Source organism: Malania oleifera, chromosome 6, assembly GCF_029873635.1.
Source record: "Malania oleifera isolate guangnan ecotype guangnan chromosome 6, ASM2987363v1, whole genome shotgun sequence".
In the NCBI taxonomy this organism is placed as follows: domain Eukaryota; kingdom Viridiplantae; phylum Streptophyta; class Magnoliopsida; order Santalales; family Ximeniaceae; genus Malania; species Malania oleifera.
Genome location: NC_080422.1, coordinates 83,235,710 through 83,258,217, shown reverse-complemented (window position 1 = coordinate 83,258,217; position 22,508 = coordinate 83,235,710). Strand labels below are relative to the sequence as shown.

General features: G+C 34.6%; 1 protein-coding gene across 1 annotated transcript in view; it reads left to right on the top strand.

Annotated features, from left to right (window-relative positions):
- LOC131156997 (translation machinery-associated protein 22) overlaps window positions 1-13,706 on the top strand; it is a 30,022-nt gene extending 16,316 nt beyond the window's left edge. Inside the window, exons 3-7 of the mRNA XM_058110805.1 lie at window positions 49-113; window positions 11,547-11,628; window positions 11,717-11,784; window positions 11,873-11,956; window positions 13,371-13,706. Of these exons, the coding sequence (XP_057966788.1) occupies window positions 49-113; window positions 11,547-11,628; window positions 11,717-11,784; window positions 11,873-11,956; window positions 13,371-13,427 (356 nt within the window). The 3' untranslated portion in view covers window positions 13,428-13,706. The remainder of the gene's footprint in view (window positions 1-48; window positions 114-11,546; window positions 11,629-11,716; window positions 11,785-11,872; window positions 11,957-13,370) is intronic.
- Window positions 13,707-22,508: the final 8,802 nt, after the last annotated feature.

Sequence of the window (22,508 nt, the reverse complement as noted above, 5' to 3'; positions counted from 1 at the left end):
ATCTTTTGCCCATATTCCTTCAAAAATGACTAAATTATTGATTTGCAGGTGGTACATCAACATCTAAGCAAGAAGAAGTGAAGCGTCTTCCAGGTGGAAAAGTAAAAAGGAAGGTAGGATTTTTAACATCCATGTTTCCATCAAATTTCTTATGATGACCTCTTTGCAAAATTATTACGCATTTATGTTCTATTACTCATTTCTAGCATAGATAATTATGTTAATTTTAGTTTCTTTATACTTAAATTAACTTGTGGATTATTAGCCTAAGTTGGACAACTCGTGTTAGCTCATTCTAGAGCATGACCCAACATAAAATATAATGATGTCTTATTGTAATATTTTACTTTGTCAAGATTAGAATATGATAGCAGAATGGCTTCAATTGTGGGACTAAGGCTTTGAATGTGTGCAGGAGTATAAACACTTCTAGCTTTGTTACTCTTACATGTATGGGCAAAATTTGCACAATTTTTACACTTCTCAGGCTTCTAGGCATACTCGGTTTCGATTTTCAGGTAATCTCTAAGAGGTTCTATAGAATGAGGGAGATTATCCTGTATGCCAATCTCAATACGAACCTTGGCATAGGTAAGATTCTTTATCTACAATGTGTATGAATCTGTAAAGAGTGGAACTCCAATTGAGCTCGCAATATAGCTTAACCCCAAGAAGGTCTAGTAGATTGATGGAACACTAAATAATTTGACCCAAATAGGGATCTTGAAGGGAATTCTCTTCCCACCTGGATTCCAATGTGATAGGAACATTGGTGAATTACCAATGAATCAAGGTCCATTTTCAAGACCCCAAGCTTTTCCTTCTTGACTTGTCAAATTTGAAATGAATCCGCCTGCAGCCGTTGAGTATATGTCAACTTGCCCAATTTTCTTCCATATTTTCTCAAGAATGGATTTAACATACATATAAGGAGGAGACTTACTTATGGACTGGCCAACAAGGGCATCTCCCTATTTTTCTGTACCTAATCTTCGGGAGGATCAACAAATACACAACCATTTAAGTTTCTTGGTTCAATGAATTTCATATCTGAATCTTGAATAGAAGAATTTTGATACAGATTTTTCCAACTCTTCTCCTTATCCATTAAATCTCCAGAGATTTTGAGATGTTTCTGATCATCCTTTGGGATCACCTTCGGTTCTCATAGATTGACCTGTAAATTTCAAATCTAAATAGAAAAGAATACCAAACACTGCAATTAAACTGAAAATCCTGATGAAAATAGCACAATATCTTGAATTCTTGAGGCATTGGCACAAGTTAGCATAAGTATGCTAACGTGTGCCAAGAGAAATCAAACTCTTCCTGCTATTATCATACTATATATTAATCCTGAAATAGGAGGCTAGCCCACTGCTGACACATGATGCTGGGCTTTTTCTTTTTTGTCCTCTCTTTCTTTCTCTCCATCCTCTCTCTCTACTTCAGTGAGCCCGCAGGAAGGGTCCCCATCGGCCCCTCTAAAATCTTTTATTTAGTTTTTAAACCTCTCTCTCTCTCTCTCTCTATGTTAGGGGACCAGCAGGAAGGGGGTCCTTGTGGGTCCCACTAATTTTTTTATTCATTTTTAAAACACCTCTCTCTTTCACCGGAAAAGATAAAAACCCCCAATATGAATGGGTCCCACTATTTTTTTTTTTTTGACTTGTTGCTCTCCTCTCTTTATGTTATTGGTCCACTTTAACCACTTTTGTTTTCAATACTTCTATATTATAGAATTAATCTAAATTATTAATTTTCACTTTCTTTATCTTTTGTTTATATGTACATACACTAAAATTGTAGAATTAATTCAAATTTAAATTATTAAAAAAATATATATATATATATATATATATATATATATACCATACATTAACAATTATAAAATTAATTCAAATTATTTTTAAAATTATATATCTAATTCAAATTCAAATTTTTAAAAACTAGCCATGGGAACACACTTCATATTTATTTTGAAAAAATAATTGTAAAAAAATAATTAGAAGTTGAAAGGTATTTAAATTTATTTAAAAGAGTATTTATCATGAATTAGAAGGACATTTTAGGATAGTTATAGGTAGTTACATGGGTATTTTAGGTAGAAATTTGAAATTGGAATTGATCATAATCTGTATTATTGATTTATTATATTTATTTAGAAATATTTAATCAAATGTGTAGAATTAATATTTACCTAAATTTTACATTATCATTTGATATTAGTATGGTCTATATGTGTATTTTATTTTCCTAAATTAATTTCACATTTAAATTGCCCTTTCACACGAAAATTTATATCATCTATTGTTTACATGTCCGTATCAGCTTTCAAATTCTATGTGCTACATACAATTTTTGAAATTCTACCCTTTCCATATAAATTTACTAATATTTAACAATTATGTTAAACGAATAATGAAAAATAATGTGCTAAATCCTGATATTATTGTTAAAACTAATTATCAAATTGCATATGTATGCCACCGCAAAGTGCAGGCCGACTTTCCAGCCATTATTACCATTATTTTTTTTTTAAACTTGTATTGCGAAGTATGACAGTTAGATGCCCTTCATGGTCATTCGTGCCATAACATATGTTTGTTTATGATTGTTTTTTTTTTTTTTATTTTGGTTTATTTTTTAACTTTCTTGTAGCAGAATCTTGTTTATAATTGTTGGAAGTACGAATTTCTTACTGCATATAAAACACTTCTAGTAAGGGTCAAATTGCTCCCCAAATACTTAGGAATCTATCCTAGGTGCCATGTGTCATGGGGTGGCAGAATTCCAGCCACAAGAACCACCTTTGTCTTAATATGCCCGACATGTGGCGTAGACACATCTATGTTGTGACAAGACTACACCAAGTTCTGTCCTGCACTCATCCAAATATTGGAAAAATGAATCTGAAAATAGGATGTGAACAGTAAAATTAAGAAAACTTGTTGGTTAAGCTGTGCATAGCGTTGCCCTTTGGGAAATTTCACCCCTCTAATACGGTGCAGAAAGCTCGTTAGCGTCTACCCCCCAAGATACAACAACCTTTCCGATTGGCGTGCACTCACCAATCAGGAGATAGGAACAACATGATATGGTTAATCCAAATACATATAAATGATCACATGAAAGAGACCACCGATCAGACCAATAATGAAAGAAATTTTAGATAGAAGACTTTGTTAGGAAGAAGGAAACAATAGCATTTTTGTACTTCTAAATCCCTACCTCAAGATATATATATATAAACAATTAATTTTAAAACTGTCACACAAGCGGTCGAAAACATTTAACAGTGGTCATAAAACAGTCAACCATTTTTATAATTGTTAATAAAATTAAATGAATTATTTAAACGACTGTTAGAGGATAGAAGTAGTAAAGGATTTTGAAATATTTTTACACAAAACACCAATATTTCCCCTTTATTCAAAAGACTTAAGAGTATTCTGGGTTTACCAACTAAAATGTAATGTATCATATCTGGTGCCTTTTGGGCTATGAACCAGACCAATAAAGATAAGTTGTAACCACAAAAATATGGTGAAACATTAAGTTTCTAACCATAATTCCCGTTGTAAGTCAAACAAACTTACCATCCGCATTTCAATTTTAAGCTTAGTTCAGCACGAATTGGCATGAATAGCCGTGCGCATTGCCTGAATTTCATGAATGCTCGTGCAATTCTGTTTAAGATTACATAGGAGTGGCTCCATTCCACTCTCTTATAGGTAAAAACCATGAAGTATGCATTGCAATTAAGCACACCACCCTTAAGGGCTATGAAATTTATTAAGAGCAAGTGCACAACCTCATACATTGCAGTATTACACTATCCTTAGCATAGGAATGAACATTTATAAATTTTGTATGAAAGGACAACCAATGACTTGTTATTACCCATTTGAACCTATTTCACAGGATCTCCAATCACTTCGGAAAAGTTGGCTCAGGTGTTGGTTTGGGTAATGATACATTATTTGGATTCTCTTTGGTGTTTGGGACAACAGAATTTAAGGGGGTGAGCTTGTTGTTCCTTTATGTTTTCTATCTGGATTTCCCGGACTTCATTAAGGAGATGTCTTATTCTCCTAGATGTATATTCTTATTCTATTAATGAATTCTTCTTTTATTATTAAAAAAAAAAATCAATAAACACAAATAGAACTGGTTTTATCCATAAAGGGATATCTAGTAAGAAATTCTCAGCCACTAAATTGTAGTTCCTATCTCTAAGGCAATAAACTCGGACTCCATGGTGGATCGAGCTATATAACAATTTGGCTGGATAATTTCCAAGACACCACACCCCCTCATGGGGTAAAGACATAACTACTAGTGGATTTTGTCTCATACGAATCAGAGATCTAGTTACCATCGTTGTAACCCTCTAATACAGTGGAAATCCACTAAACATGATGCCATAGTCCATGGTACCCCTTAAATGTCTAAGTAGTCTCAAATTGATTATATCTACACAGTTTATAAATTGCACAAGCTTTCAAAACGAGAATAATTCATTAATTGCAACAAAATTTCAATTATCTTAGCATATTTAGATTGTGATACACCATCGTCACCTCTATTAATCATTGATCATAAATTTGGATCAATCAAAGTGCATAGTTTTTCTTTATAGTAAGGTACACCAAGACATCCTCTAATGACATCTATGTGTTCTTTTATATTTCAGATGCTACTTACAATTATTCCTTTTGGTGTATTAATAAGACATCTAGCCGCAAAAGGAATCTAGGAATTTTTAAGTCGTCCAACAATCTGCAATACTTACTAATTTGGGACTACACATTCCTATCATTAGTCAGTTCATTAAAACATGGAAAGAGAATTTACATAGTAAAATCTTAATGCTAACTGATGAAAATAGTCCCGGACTTTGACCAAAAATTGACTATTTAAATAAAAATAGAAGGTCAAAATAGCATGCCGAGGATTCAAAAATCCAGCGATATAAAGGATAATCCATATAATGTACGTAACTTTGACTTGAGAAATAATTTGCATCTACAAATATTAACAAATTATTGAAGTTATTTATTTTAGTAATACCAAGATTTATAGGCGAAGTCATTCATATAATCATATTTAGAATTTTTATTTTGCAAATAATTAACTCTTTTAGTTACTTTCATAGAAACTTTGTTTCATTACTTTGCATGCATCTATGTACCAGTAGATTATATGATATTAACCATTTCATGTGCTCAAATTTACATTAATTGTCTACAACATTACATTTGCAAAAATGTATAACAATCCCAAATATACATTATTTCCTGAAAATGACATCCTAGATAATCAAATCTTTTTCCTATCATTTTGAAGAACAATTCTTATATGAACACATAATGAGAAATCAAATGAAAATGATAACACAAGCTATGGTTCATAAGTAGAAATAACCACAACATAGTCAATAGATTCATTGAACTACTATAACTTGTAAATCGAAGTAACTACATCATAGCTAATAAAGATTGATCAAATTAATGGTTAAGGCCAATATTGAGTTTATCCAAGTGACCTTGTGCTCAATCAAACAAATCTTCATAGGGACTCCTTGCCAAATACAAAAAACCGTGCATATAATTAAAATAGTGCAATTTTAATTGTGTAGCTATGAAAAGCAAAAAAGAACACAACACACCCAATTCAATTAACACAAACAAATCCAAGCTGCTACCTAAACCCAAAAAAATTACAAATTTCTCAAAACAAGTTACCAATTGCCAATATTTAAAAAAATGTGTCTCTAGACATCTCAATTTTAAATGTGTTAGGAAAAACTGTGGTAGTGAGTGGTGCAACATCCATGTTAATCAGAAGATTTTGGTTTGAATAAATAAATAAATAAACGAATAAATAAATAAATAAATAAATAATTCTTCCCTAAGATTGTTGGAAAAATGAATATGAAAATAGGATGTGAAAAATAAAATTGAGAAATCATATCGGTTGAAGTGTGCATAGTATTGCCCTTAGGGAAGATTTTGCCCCTCCAATATTGCGTCGAAGGCTCGTTGGTGTCTACCTCCAGGATTCAACAAACTTTTGATTGGCGTGTGCACTCATTAATCGGAAGATAAGAACAACACAACTTGGTTAAACCAGACACATATAAATGATCACATGAAAGAAACCACTTATCAGATCAATAATAAAAGAATTTTTAGATAGAAGACTTTGTCAGGAAGAAGGAAATCATAGCATTTTCGTACTTCTAAATCTCTACCTCAATATATATATATATATATATATATATATATATATATATATATATATATACATATCCACTTATTAGATCAATAATAAAATAATTTTTAGATAGAAGACCTTGTCAGGAAACACCAATGTATCCAATCTGTGGTCGAATATCATGGCATGACTGCCTCTGTCACAGTGAAGTTCGTTATCAAAGTTTCCATGAATTGAGAAGACTAGGAAGGCCAGAAACCCCAATAGGAAATCTTTCACCATGCCAAAGGATTTTTTTGTGAAGTGAGGATGTTTTTGTGAAGTGCTCTCTCAAACGTTTCCTCCCTTGCCTCGCAAGCAAAAGAGGTTTCAAGATACCAGGTGACTGAGAGAAAGTGAATAGCCTTGAGCAAATCTTATAAAGAGTGTACCCTTTCTTTCTACTCTTCCTCTCTTCTAAGAACAACTACAAATCTAAATTAAAAAAATAAAAAATAATAAGATTTTTTTTCTATGGACTCTTTAGACTTGGTGTTGAATTCACATTCCACAAGCACTGGGCGTTACTCTCATCTCCACAACACAATCCCTTTATTAGTGAACTTGCAACTAACCACCAATAAACCAAAGCCAAGGGAAGTGACATCATATAGTATTCAAGAAAACATACAAAGTATCAGCATCCCTCAGTAGTTCAATCAGGTATAAGATGACGACACCCAAGAGCATACCCAAGGGCCAACATATATGTCTCAGCCTAAGGTCAAGAGTGACACATGACCTCATTCTCCAATGGACAACTCCCAATCCCACATGAAAGCCTAAGACACCTCTCAAAGGTGTCAAGAGCTTGCCCTAAGCATGCATTGGGGTGCTCACTTAGTGCCCAAAAGGACACCAAGGGTGGTGGCTGGTAGGTGTTCACTTAGTGTTCTCCTAAAAGATACAATCTTTCTATCACATTCTTGCATTAGCACGAGTAACAGTTCAAGTTTGAAGAATCATACATCATAGATTGAGAATGCCACCTTGGTTACTATCTGGACCACAATTGTGACATTCAAAGTACGACCAATGACATCTCCATAATCAAATTAATGTTTACCACAACCCATCCAACATGATTATCATGCCATTCCATGGCTGTGGGTAGGGGTGGGCTAGACAAATTGTAAAACCAAACCAAACCACAAAATTGAATCAAACCAAAGCGAAAAATCTGTTAACTATTTTTTGGTTTAGAGTTTTAAAATTTTCCAATTAACAGTTTGATTTCAGTTCAGACCATTCAATAATTGTGGTTAACCAAACCAAATCGACATTATATCGACATTATATATATATATATATATATATATATATATATAATGTAATTTTATATTATATTATATTTTAATAATTTAAAGAACTTATAATAATTTAAAAAAAAATTATTTTTCATTAAAAACTTAGAACTTGGTTTAATTACGTTTATGTTATTTTTTATTTTATTTTATTTTTCAGAAATAGAGCTTGGATTATGGATTTTGTTTATGATCAGTTCTTGGAATGTTTTAAAGCATATGTTGCATGCTAATTTAAAGTTTATAAATTTAAGACTTCTTATTGATGCTCAAGTTTTAATATTTGAATTTACATGAATATTAATTTCTAGTGACTTTAAAATCTTAAATTGGATCTAATGGTTCAATTAATTTCGGTTTACCATTGGTTATCAGCTTAAAAATTGGTTAACTGTTTCAAATGGTTTGGTTTTGATTCACATTCTCTAGAAAACTAAAACTTTGGTTTAGTAAATAGATTGAGGGGTATGGTTTGGTTAACTTAACCATGCGCAGCCCTAGCTGTAGGGCCATCTTGTATATGTATCAGATAATTAAAATAGGACTATGACATCTTCCCCAATTCCCTCTTTCAACGTTCTCAATTAAAATAGTAAACCATACCAGTCTTTTGCCAACCTGCCACATACACAAAGCAAAAACCCTTAGGTAGCAGGGCTCACTAAACCACTCTACTCCATGGTGTACAATCTTGATTACTATTTGTGAAGTAGACTTGAATCCGATCTTATTTGAAGACCCTTGTGGAAGACAATTTTGACCAGGCAGTCATGTTCAAAAACAAGGTCCAAACTAACATTCCACTTCCTCTAAAACCAACTTATCGATCTTCAATTCCTTAATGAAGTTGCTTCATCCAAGAATATTGATTCAGCTCATTCACCATCAGCAATGCTTAATTCCACAAGTTGCCACGGTAAAAAACACTCATCGAACACATCTCTACCTCTCAAGTCCTTGATATGGAGTTGTATTTTGTCCTTGCCACTCAAAAACCCAAAACTCTATCACAAGTCGAGTAGAAGACCAATCCTCTTATCCACTAGGGTGAACTCTTTCCCAATGTCAACCTCAAACTCTAAGAATAACAAAGATACACCAAATCTAACCCAAGATAACTTCATTCTCAACTAATGGCTCCTTTAAAACAATATGTAACCCAAGACTCCTACAAAAGTGAATTCATTTTGAGGGTACTCCCAGTTATTTTCGTTTGCAAAGTAATTCTTTTAGAACTCGCCTCTTCCCCAAAGGGCTCTTATATTGAAGGCCTATATGTTTTTTCGCCACACTTTCCTCTGTTGTAGATAGGACTCCAATGTATGACATCAAGGCCTGTTCCTATGCTTTACTCAAAACAGAATTCACATCTCCAAATTCTTCGACTCAAACAAAATCCTCTTCTCACAGATAATGAGCCAATTCATGCCTCAAACACGTATTTGTTACCGATCATATAGAAATTGTACTCTAACATTCCAACCCCAAGCCCAATTTGTCGTGGCTGACTTTATTATTCCATTGCCTTTTGGCTTTCGTAATCACAAACTTAGGCTTTCTAGGCAACTATGAAAGATATGCTCTTAGGCCAAGTTATAATGGCTGCACAAAAACACAGAAGGGCTTCGACCACCCTGGCTGCCCTCAGCAAACGCAATGCGCAAGGACTCAAATTGTGAATTTCACGAGTTACAGTCTTTCCATGCATTCCCATCGGAGCTCATATCATAGGGACCTCCTAGGGTTCCCACTTTGACCAACATAGAGCCGTTCTTATATGGGGATTAGCTGCAGAGGGGCTCCCACCACTCTTTCCTTTCCTATATATCTTAAGAATCTCACATCTCTCTATGGAATATGAAGTTTCAGCGAAAGACAGCTTTAGAAAAGCTCCTACAATCGCCCATTTCTAAAGATCTAAGAATATCACCTTTGATTATGGATTGAGGAACCAAAAAAAATCTGTGTAGATTACCATCCAAGCTCCAATGGAAACCAAAATAAGAAAAATCCTATAATGTGGGTCGAGCACTTGCCTTAAAGGCTTAGAGTATTATTCTCAATCATTTGAGGGTGGGCCGTGGATCAAATGGTAAGGTTGTTCCTTTGTGACTAGTCCATCATGAGTTTGAGTCCAAGGAAACGGTCTCTCTTCATAAAAGCAGGGGTAAGGCTGCCTACACTATAACAACCCTCCACTTATGCTCAAAAAGCGGGAAACCTTGTGGTCCAGAGACACCCTTTTATTTTAGGTCCCACAAAACAAACCCTCATCCCCAACACTCAGGTTATTGAGCGATCTCAAGCATCTTGATTTCCTCATAATATATATTGAAGGCCAACTTCAGCCAAACCACATAAAGTTTGAAACCACTAGGGAGAGAGTGACCAACAGACACCTGAGAGTGGATTTGAACCTTCCCCACTCTACGTCACATCTCAAATTTCAACTAAAGAGTTGAAGTTGCAATATCAATCTAATTTAAACTTTGAATGAGCGGCCCCATGTGATACAAACAACCAAGTGTCATAGGGCGGAAAAATTCCAAACCACAAGAACCAACTTTGCCTTAATGTGCCCAACATGTGACAGAGTTACACCCTTGCGGCAACAGAGACCATACCAAGTCCCATCTCATCAAAATATGTGAAAAAACTCATGGATCCAATTCATTAGTTATGTCTCATGGCTTGACAGCCCTTGTCCTAGCTGAGGTTGTCATTGAGGAACCATGATTTGAACTATAAGGGTATTGAATTCACATTCGACAAGCATTAGGTTACTCTCATCCCTGTAGCATGATCGTCTTGCAAGTGAACTTGCCACTAATTAGTTGGAGGCTTGGAGCTAAGGGAAATGAGACCATTATACCACTCAAGACAAACATGTAAAAGATCATATCCCTAAGTAGTCCAATTAGATATGAGACAACATCGCTCTAGAGCATAACCAAAGGCCAACATAGGTGCATGTCTAAACCTCCATGTTGAGTGTGGCGCATGAACTGAATCTTCAGTTGGTCAGCCATGGAGCTCTCAATACCACATAGAAGCCCTAGGAACCGTTCAAGGATATCAAGAGCACAACCCCAAGCACTCCTTGGGGTGCTCACTTAGTGTCCAGAGGGAATTAGGGATGGTAAGATGCTCACTTGGTGTTCCTCCTAGAGATACTATGTTTCTGTCACATTCTCGCTTTAGCATGAGTAACCCATCCAAGTTTGAAGAATTATGCTTAATAGGTACACCAAAACATCATAGGGACATTCAAAGTACGTAATATGACATCCACGGTTGAATCCATGTTTACTATAATTCCTTCCACAACCCATCTGATGTGACACCGTGCCCTTCTAAGGTTGCCCAAGCGAGTATCTTGGATGTGTCATGGGTACAAAAATGTAGGACTATGATACATGAATGTACCAACCCCTGTTTGGTGTGTTCATATTTACTTTATGTAACAAGATTTATTGCCTAAATGCATACAATTGTCACTGCTTCTCTAATTTCTTTTATTTTATTGCATCCATTGCATACGTCTGTAATATTTGTGCCTTTTGAGCTGCCAAAGCCAGCTCCTCCTTTCTTCTGTCTCATGTAAGTCATGTGCAGATCCTACTTGATTGCATAGGGGAGCTATTTGACTAAATATGGTTTTTTTTTTTCTTCAAATGAGCTAAAAATTTTTCTATCTTGTGAAAATTAGTTATGAATCACAATAAGGGCCAAAGGCATTGCCAGAACTAGTTATTTGGATTCAAATGCCTAAAAGTGTTCGAAAGAGTATTTAGGACTAGAATTCTCTGGAGTTTGTTGGGTTTTATGTTTTAATTGTTTTTATGAAGACAGTTTAGACCACATTATATAGATATTTTGTCAATGGAAAGTTTTCAACTTTCAAATTTCCTTTTCAGTTACACCTTAACAACATCTCAAGTTTGGCCCTGTTTTCCTTTATTATTTTTCTCTCTCTTTTGGTAGGAGAAGCAAGAAATCATTATTGAGAAGGTTGTGCGTAACAAGCGAAAATGTATCACCACTGTGAAAGGGCTGGAACTTTTTGGTGAGCAGTATCTTGCTCTGGTTCTCATGTTACTTGTGTTTTACAATTTGTTATCATTATCAACTCAGTCTGTGGGATACTATATCAGGTGTTAAACTTAGTGATGCGTCAAAGAAGCTTGGCAAGAAGTTTGCTACAGGAGCCTCTGTTGTTAAGGTGTACAATATTTTCAGGGGCTAATATGAAAAATTAAACTGCTTGAAATGCTTTTATGTCTTACTATATCTTTGATTAATGGTTTTAGGGTCCAACTGAGAAGGAGCAGATTGATGTTCAAGGAGACATATCCTATGACATCGTGGAGTTTGTTACGGATACCTGGCCTGATGTATACTTTCTGTTGTGATCTCTTTTTTCATATGGCATCTGGTGTTAACTATTAAATGTTTGTTTGGTTATACTTGGTTAGCCTCCTTCCCCATTACATCTAAAATAAAGGTAGAACTTTAGAACTGCTTGCCATAAGATAGGTCATGTCTGATCTCACTGTATTGAAGGAACAGAAGCTTAAGGTAGGGTTACTTCTAAAATACTGCCACGATGTCACTCTAATTTTCAACTTCATGAAGTTGCCCCTTGTTCCCTTGCATATCTTCATGGTACATGCTGCATCCTGGGAAAATTAAAGAGCACACACTAGCAGAAACCTAGTGTCAGGGACCCAATTTATTGAGAGCTCTCCCCTATCAAGTCAGCGAATGTTCACTTGATCAAGCCTGTATGCACGTGCATCACATAAATCACTTAAACCACAGTGGCAACAAGAGGAGTATTATTCACAACCGCAGGTACACATGTACAAGAGCTATAAACATAACAAACAGTCCATCAAGAATAGCTGACGCAACAAACAAGCACCATGGTACACACACATGAGCGGGTCTCTTTATATCATTCATCCAACAAGGCAACAATATATTCGTTTACTTGAAGAGTTTAATTTACAATGTGAATTGCTGGAGAACTACATATAAGGTCATTATCCCCTTAAATTGTTACCTGTGACACCTAGTACTTAGCCAAGAGTTGCAAGACTAACATGCATTGTGTGAATACTTGGGATTCTTGCAATTCTTGATGCATTGGAATTTTGCATATTAATCTGAATGTTCCTCTTTGTTGACAGTTCCTGTGTTTGTATGCCTGTTCTTCTCTTTTGACAATTCCTTTTTAAAAGTAATAGGGCAAATAAAGGTGGACTTTTATTTCTTTTGGATATTTAATGGTGGAAGGCATGGTGGCACCCCATTGCATGCCTTCTTGAGGTTTCTCTGTGATGTGATTACATGGAGGCTGTTTTAGTGTTCCAAATCATGTTTTTGCTAATAGACCTCTATCATGGAGGTGATTTGGAGTGGGTCAAACTATTTGTGGATTTATTCCACTTTCATATTGTTGATATTTTGGTTGTAAACATTCATTGATCATATTCAACTGCTAAACAGATAATTAATCTGAAAAAAAAACCTTTTAAAATTGATTTTTGAACAAGAAACTCCTATTCTGGTTCTGAATGCCGATCTCTCTCTGCTTTGAATAAGTTTTCTTTCTTTTGTATAATGATTTCCAGTGTATGCATGAGGATTGAGGAGTGAGAATTTTTTACATTATATTACATGTAAGATGTAGGAACATGTTTGCTCACACCTTAAGAGTTAAATGTGGATATCTGATTTATCAGAAGTTGGACATGTGATGGGTTTACTGATTTCTGATCGGACTTTCTACTTTTTTACTCTTAGGTACCAGAGACTGCAATTTTCTTTATTGAAGATGGAAGAAAGGTCGCAGCCGCTTGAATTTGGAAGTCTTTCAACCTCTTGCCTTGAGTCCTCATGCCCTGCTAAAGTGGCTGCTTGGCTTCCAGATATGTTTGGAGAATCTAGTGCTAAAAGTGAGACATTTTTTTATGTTGGCTACACTCCCGAATCTTTGTTGTCTAAAATGGCTTAATCTTTTTTCAATCAATTATGCTCAAGTAACAGATGTGAATTGTATCGGAGGCATTGTTAAATATTGTTTGCTCTGTTTATGCACTTGTGTTACTGTGCTATATAATTAGTGGCTGTTGAATTAAATCTTTTATGAGCACTGTTACTATTTCAGTTGATTTTGTTGTTTTTCCTTCTGTTTTCATCTTGCTGCTGTTTCCCCAATTGGGTTGTTTTATAAAGTTGTTTGGATAACAAGTTTTATATGTATATGTTCTGGGAAATGGCTTTGAATTCTGAGATGGATTTATTTTCATTAATAATTCATGCCAAGCAGGGTTTGAATATACTTGTCCTTTTCATATGAATAATTGCATGAATGATTTGCCAAGTTTATAGTAATTTTCTGTATATGTATCATCAGATACTGTAAATTTATTTAATGTTTGAATGTGGGGGGAAATCAAAACTTAACAAAGGGATGGCACATGTGTGAAAAAATGGGGGAAAGAAAGGGGGTTGGAGCTGGGAATAGAGATGAGGAACGATGGATACCCTCACCCAAGGTATCCATGGAGAATAATGCATTGTGTAGGCTTTTATAGACTTAATTCCTCCCCAGACTACCCTAAACTAGGTAAACAACTTGAGGAACAAGAAAACAAATTAAATAACTGAAGTACTATAAACTTTTATGGTCATATCCACTTAAACTAGACTGCAGATTCGTGGATGCAGGAACCACGTCTTCAACTAGCCTTCCAAAGTTGATGATTTTTTATCTATGGTAGGTATATTGCAAGGAAAACATTTCTTTAGGTTTGATGAGGAATTAGATCAATCCAAAATCACATAAGTTTTATAGAGGCACCTGCAATCTTGCACTAAAAAAATATACACTCAGAAATGATGGCATTAAGGGGTTCAAATTTAAAAGTGAATTGTTGGAAGCAAAGTTGTGGATGACCTATACTAGTGGACAATGCTGTGTGGGGCTAGTTTAGTAATCAAATTTTTTCCTTAAAGTTTTGTTTCATAATTGGACATAAAATCATGTATGATTTAGACGTTCTGATCGTTATGTGAACAAATCCTTTCCTCAACTATAGAGTTTAGAGGCTCAATGTGGACATATAGAACACTTCTTGGTTGCAGCCGTAAAGGTGGAGACAGTGGTGGTATAGTGGTATGAATAGAGGTGATGGTGGTCATGTTAGTGTGGGTTGGTCAGCTGGTAGCATAGCAGTGATGGCTGTGGGATCGGTACCAAATGATTGCCATTCTGTTGTGCTTTTCTTTTTATTTTTTATTTTTGGCTTGTTTGCTCCGCTGTGTTTTGTATAATTTGTTTGTGGAAATATATTATTGTAAGTGGGACAAATTTTATTTCTGAGAAACTCTAGTGATGCAGGCCCCGTGTGAATAGAATTAAGCAGGGTTACTGTTGGAATTTGAAATTGTGTTCTGCTGCCCAAGGTGAGAAGGCAATTTGAATGAAGGATAGATGCAATCTGTTCTAATGACTTACAGCCATATACTTGTAGCAACCAAGATGTGATGTTTCTGGTAAATGCAGTGGACATCTGTCGGACCCATGGAGATATGTTGTTGGATTTTCGAATGTCTAGACAAATGCCACAGAAATTTTGAAGTAATGGGTTACATCGTAGGACATACCTGTGTCTCTTTGCAAGTTGTATGGAATCTCTTTTTGTCAATATGTTAATAGCTGGAAGTGCAAAATTCCAAGCTGGTATCCGCCAAGTCATCTGCAATAATGGGGAGAGCATTGACCTATTTATGAAAACATAAACCCAAATCTGATTCATTATTAATGTCGGAGATCTGGTTTTTGGTCGCTTATTTCAATATATTCATTGAAGTACGACCTATGGTTTTCCAAGAGTAGTCACCAAGGATATTGGGTTGGCAGATTGGTTTTAGGCAATCCTCCCATGAATAAATTATTTTCACGGCACACAGATCAGATTTGTTTTCCAGTGGATTAGGAATAATATTCTCTACTCCTCTACCCTCGTGCATTTGGTGGCTGCCACCTTTTTGGGGAGTATCAAATGTCAAACTGTGACTCTCACCAACAGCTTAGGGCGTGGGTCAAGATATTGATTCACAGATTAAACGCTAAGGTTTCAAGTGCAAAATAGTATAGGCAGAGAAGTCCAGGTACAGTGTCAATCCCCAAAATTAAGTATAGACATTGCATCTTCTTTGTGAACACGAGTTGTAAGTTTTTCAATTCCGATTGAGTTTTCATTTTGGGTTTGGCTTCATCTGCTTCCTGTTTAGTTGATCCTGCATTCCTGATGATCCAGGTCATTATATAAGACTAACTAGTGTTACATGGTGGCTCTACGATGAAATATTTTAGTGAAGAAGAGCACGTACATGAATATGAAGTACATGAATAATTCCTCCCCCCCCTCGTCTCTCTCAATTCTTTTTTTTTTTTTTTTTTTATTTTGTTTCTGTTTTGGAATCAGTCATCAATAACAACATTAGAAAATCTGGCAGATTCAGATCTATTATTATTTTAAATAAATAATTGTAATGATATCTTGTGAAGTTGATTTTCCATGGATGCATTAGTTAGTACTCAATTCATTTGGATTTGGAGGTGGGGGCTGTATCTTTTTGGGGTGAGTGGGGTTCACGGAACTCAAAATCTTATCATGCTGTGGGTCAACCCTCTCCATTGATATCATTGACATGATCCACTCATGCTTGGGGTTTGTAGTCAAATCCATCATCCTCCTCCATTTTTAACAGCCAGCTCGAATCACACCCACCCTGCATTTTGGTTTCACATTCTTTTACAACCACGTGTGGTGCATGTCTATTATATTTTTACTTCATTGTTTTTTCATATAATTAATTAATTCTTTGCTAAAAAAAAGTTTGTCTATTTTATAGTTTTGTTTCATTCCTTTTCTGTTTCTTATGTTTATTCTCTATTCCGTGCATGGTCGGGTGATAATAAATTTCTGATTAAAACTTATAGCTTTTATATGGGTAACTTTTCTTAATAGAAAAAGAACAGAATTTGATTGATGGACTACGTTTGGTTTGAATAGCTATTTTGTTCCTGATCTATTCCCAATAGAATATCTTCTATTCATGTGTTTGGATTTTTATGGTGAAATAGTTATTCCTTGTGAGGTTTCTAGTTTCAATTAAATCTAGAACACGTATTATTAAGAAGAGACATTGAAATAGCTATTCTAGCTTAAACCATAACATGTTATAAATCTCAATGATCCAATAATATCCTCAAATCCGAATCCCCTCCCAACCTGATACTCTCTGCAACTATTCTCTGCAAAATCTATCTTAATTTATTCTTCCATAATAAGCATCTTTGTTGAAATTGATCAATGATGGGTCTTTCAATCAAGGTTTAATTGGTCAAATATGCTTCCCTGAACCCTATGTTTAGAGATTATAGGCTTTGTTGTATAGAGAATGGGTTTTTTTTTGGGTCTTGGATGCTATGTTCTTTGCATCCTTCTAATTCAACATCATCGCTGTGCCAGAAACCTCTTTGCCACCATTATGGCCTTCACCCATTTTTGCCTCTTTGGAAGCATGAATTTTGTAGGGTTTATAACTTTGGTTGATTTCTCTGATTTTGAGAACTTCTTCGCATAGATGAACTTCATGCTTCTTATAATTGGGCAAAAGCACTAGTTTTGTGTACTCGTCATTGATGAACTTCATAATTGTTGATTGACTCAAGCTCGTTAGATCCTTCAAGGAGGTAATGACTTCACTTATTATTTGGATTAAACTAAGATATTTGTTAAAACTTGATATACATTGTTGGTTCCAACCTAACAGTTTAAGTTTTTAGGTCAACTGATAATCTAACATGATATCAGAGCTGGTTACCAAGAGGTCCTGAGTTCTAGTCTTGTTGCTCGCAATTTTAAAAAAATTATTACATTCCCTATTATGGGTGCTATTTATCACGTGTTTATCTCTCCATGTGCTGTCGGGTTGCACGTGAGGGGAGGGTGAAGGGTGAAGGAGAAGAAAGGGAAGAAGAGCAAGAGACTTGAATAGTGGAAGAAGGGAGCCTGGAGTCCTTCGTCATTTTCTTTATTAGGGAAGAAAGTGAGAATTGCACAAAGAAAGAAAAGGAAATGAAAATTGGGAAAATTAGGAATTTATTTTTTCACAAATCAAACAATCATAGAAATGGCTATTCTATTCCTACTCTATTTCTATTTCTATTTCATTCCTATGGAATATCTATTCTATTTTATTCCTAAGAATAAGTATTCTACCAACCAAACATAACCTAAAGTATTAGGAATGTACAAAGAGGAGAGTAAGATGCCTTTCGATAAAGATAGATTAAAAAAAAAAAAAAAAAAAAAACAAAAAATAAGAATCAAGCCAAAAAAAAAAAAAAAAGAAAAATGAAAAAGAAAAAAGAGGAGCGAATGCTTTTAGATATACGAAAAACCCACTCCTTTAAGATATTTGAGGAGCTCACTGCTTTAAGGCATCCACAACTACCACGTCAAAGTGAACCTAGGAATGGTTATGACGCTTCCCTCTAGAAAAATTTTCCCTTTGGCAGAGTAATATGAAGCAAGTTTGGCTTGGATGAGAATCGATAAGATATTAGTAGTAATCTAAGATATTCTTTGGGGGAGTCCATGGAGGTCCATTTTTCAGATTTATGTTTCCTTTACCCCTCACTCTAATGTTGTGATGGGGAGGGGTTCAAGTATCTACTTCTAAAAAGACAGTTGGTTAGGTGTTGAAGTTTTATCCACTTCTTTCCTTCGTCTCTTCATTTATACGTGTGTAGAGCAAAATAGATATATATATTGGAAATTTGAGTAGCCCTGGGTGAATCTTAATTTTAGGGGATATTTTAATGATAAGGATATGGAGGAATTGTATTCTTTGCTATCTTTATTGAACGAAAGTAATCTTTCTTCGGGAAGAGATATTTGCATTTGGTCCTTGGATCAGTGGGGAGTGTGTTCTTGCAAATCTTTTTTTTTTTGAATTCTTGATCCATTCTAATTCTTTATGTATGCTCTTTCCTATAATGTGGAAGGCCTTCTCTCAAAAATTAGCTTTCACTTGGTTTATTGTACTCAATAAAATAAATACTAACAACTTGTTGCAAATCGAAAGATCTTTGAAGGCTCTTTCTCTTGATGTTTGTATCCTCTATTTCAAGGATTCTGAGACAACTTCTTATCTCCTTTTATAGTGCGATTTTGCTTGGTGGATTTGAAATAAGTTGTTTGGTATAACGGGGGAGAGTTGGTCTTGTATTAGTGGAAGATTTAGTAGCCATTTCTTTTCACAAGTTTTGGCAGAAGGATAAGGTAGCTTTATGAAGGTGTGTATTTGCAATTTTATTTGGATTTTTTGTGTTGGGGGGGGGGGGGGTTGAATTTCTTCATCGTTTTCGAGCAAACTCAATTCTCTCTCAATAAATCAAATAGCTTATGTCATACTAACAGGTGAAATCACATTACAAAAACAAATGCAATGCCATTTGTAAACTATTGTAGCTAAGAATGCATACATTTGAAGTAAGTTCCTTCAAAGGTCTCCTACTCTGCAATAACTTATTGATATTGACTATATTAAGCACAACCAATTAAATAAAAGCCTTAGATTATAGAGAAACATTGGTCTAGCTTCCTATTTTTCTTATGGAGAGGAAAGGAAATATATAACAGTTCAAAAAAATTGCAAAATGATTTTCAAGGATCAAAGGCAAAGATCGACTATCTGCACTCGAGAATAGAGAACAATTATTCAACATTATTAGCCAAAAAGAAAGCTCAACCCTATTCCTATCATTGAATAGACGCCTCTGAAAATGAAAATCCAAATGAGGCAAAGGACCATCCAAATCAATGGTAAAAGAAGAAACAACACTATTTTGACTTGAACTTGAGTAATAGAGGCAAGAAAAAGAGGTAGAGGAAGCAAAATTTTCAACTAGAAATCTTTCCAAAAAACAAATATTACTTTACACGCGTAATATTCCCTATTAAAAAAATTTTGTAATTAAATAATAAAAAACACAAAAAATAAAAAAAACTAAGTAATTATATAAAAGATGAAGACAATTACATTGCATGTATCACCTTACATATAGAGAAGAGATTCCTCCACTTTTTTTTTTGATTACATAGGAACTCCAGCCACCAACGAGCCATTCGGACCCCCTGGTGGGACACCAAACTTACGGATCAGCGTTCTCCGCCCCCAGGTCTCGCTGATTAGGGTAAAGTCCAGATGCGGACACGACTTTTGTGCATTAGTTGGACGTTCGGTTAACCCAACTCCCGAGACACATTTCCATTATCATCCACGGTCTTCGCTGGCTCACGGAGAACTCTCACCATCCACAGTCTCCGCTGGCTCATAAAGTGAACTCTCACCATCCACGGTTTTCGCTGACTCAAAGAATAAAGTCTCACCATCCATAGGTCCGTTGGTTCTGTGAGTGTATCTACTTAAAATTGAACTCTCGATGTTCCTTCTTATTTACTGATGCTTTTCCACCGCGCCATGCTGTGGGGGCAAGATTCCTCTACTTTGATCCCACTTTTTGTTATTTAAAATGCCTCTTTATAAACATCAATTAAATAGTAAAACTAATGAAATATGAAAAAACCTTAGGTATCTCGTGATAATTAATTATAAATAACACAAAATTTTATAACCCACAAGTACAACTCTTAATTTCTTGTTTTAATGGTTTAAAAGCATAAATATCTCTATAAAAATTGTAAATTTAAGTTTAAAATGTTATTATTTGATTGTAGTTTATCTAATAGATTATGATAGTTTTATAGTAAGATAGGGAGCAAATTCTAAGGTAAAAAATCTTAACTATATTATTTATTTATTTTAAAACATGAGCAAAAAATTACACATACATTGTGCATATATATGGTATGTCTAGTGTGTTGAGGGAATTCCCTGAATTTCGTATTGACATTTTATTTTCTGAAATAAATATTGATTGGGTAATAAGAAACTAATCTCATATAGAAAAATACTAGGCATCGTGTAATCAACCCATAACTAATAACTAATACAAATATTTACAACTTAGTTAATTCATATAGTGAATCTTGATTTTTTAATATCCTAAAATATTCCTAGGCAAATTCTAAATTTCGATTAAAAAACTTTCCATTACTACCATGTTAACGTTCTTCATTACATAAGGACTAAACATTAGAGATACACAAAAAAATGAAATTAAAAAAAGACAGAGAAGAATTAATTAACTAAATGAAAAAAATAAATAAAAAAATTCATCTTATGTGTCTGACAACTTTTATTTTATTTTATTTTATTTTTATCCCCATTAATTTTTCTAATCAATCAACAATCTCACAGATGATATTATTATTTCTTTTTAAAAAGGAAAGTGATTAGAAAATGGGAAAATCCCCTTCCATTGATATATTGCCTACTTCAAAAGAATTCATACCTCTGGTCTTTTTCATATGGTCCACCATGTCTGAGGACAGCTTGCATGACTTCATGTGTGCGGCTGGAAAAGCCCTTTGCTTACCAAAGCTCCACGTTCTAAATTAAGCAATTATGTACACACGTTCGGTTGTCCCATGTTTTAACATTTTAAAATATATGACTGTAATTGTAATTGTCGGGATGTGTTTAGGGACAGGGTCCTCCTCTTATAGATGTCATGATATGGTTTCGTGAATTCAATCTCCTGCCGTTACTTGTGGTTTGTTAAAAATGCACCCAGCTTCAAGATTCACCATGGCAGAGCAGAATGTGCAGTGGAGGAAAATGGGAATGAAAGAGAGTCAGATCTGCCTTTGCTCTTGTCTGGTTGAGAAACTCTTGGGTGTGGAAGACATTTATGTGTGAGATACATCGTCATCATTTGTTTGGTGGACTCGACTTGAAATAAAGGCTAGGTTTCCTTCAGATGATTTTCTTCTAGACTTTGGAAAAGAATAGTTTTAGGAGTGAAATACCCTATTTGCATTCAGTTTCTTTGTTTACTCATTTTCCATCCTGCCAAACAAGGGAAAAAGAATATCCACACGCTCCCTTCTGCCTCTTCTTCCTTTTTCCTTTCTTACAAGATGCAGCCCTTTGTTCTCACCGTCCAAAAAGAAATGTACTGCTGCTGTCTGTTAAAAGTCCTATCTTACTTTATCATAAAGTCTTTTCTCGGTTAATCATTATGGCTGGGAACCTAGTAAATAATATAGAAGTTACGCATTGTTTAAAACTTTCCTCATCACCCACAGGTGATAAAGAGTTTTAAAAATATAATATGGATGTTGAGCTCCGGCTTTGATCTAGTAGTTAGTCTCTTAGCTCCGTTTGGGAAGGTTTTAGTTTCTACTCATAAGAACTGAATTGTCTATAGAAGTTATCTAGGTACTCATTTGCACCAAGTTGCATGGACCTAGCAAGAGAAAATTTTTGCTTTAAGAAATAAGCAGTTGGGCTGTGGGGATTGATTTCTAGGAATGATATCATTTTTCGATGGAAGCCGCAAGTTTTATAATTAAATTAGTGAAAGAGTTTGTGTTTTGTGCTTTGTAGGGAAAAATATGTTTGTCCAATTTTGAGAGCTTGGAATTCAAATCTTGTATTAGATTTATGAAAATTTAGATATATTTTATAATTCATAGAAATATTTCTAAAGCTAAAATTAAGTCTTAAAATTCATATGCTTAAACACAACATTAAGAAAAGAAAGAAAAAAAGAGGATGTTAGTGAAACAAAAAGCAAGAAACCAAACTTTATCCAAGTTTATTAGAGCCATAGAAAGTGAAAATCTAGTTAATATTGAATGTATAAAAGTAGTGATAATTGTCCTTTAGTAAAGAAAATTAATTAGAAAAAGTTGTTCTACAAAGTTATTTAATAAAAAATAATATAAATCTTAA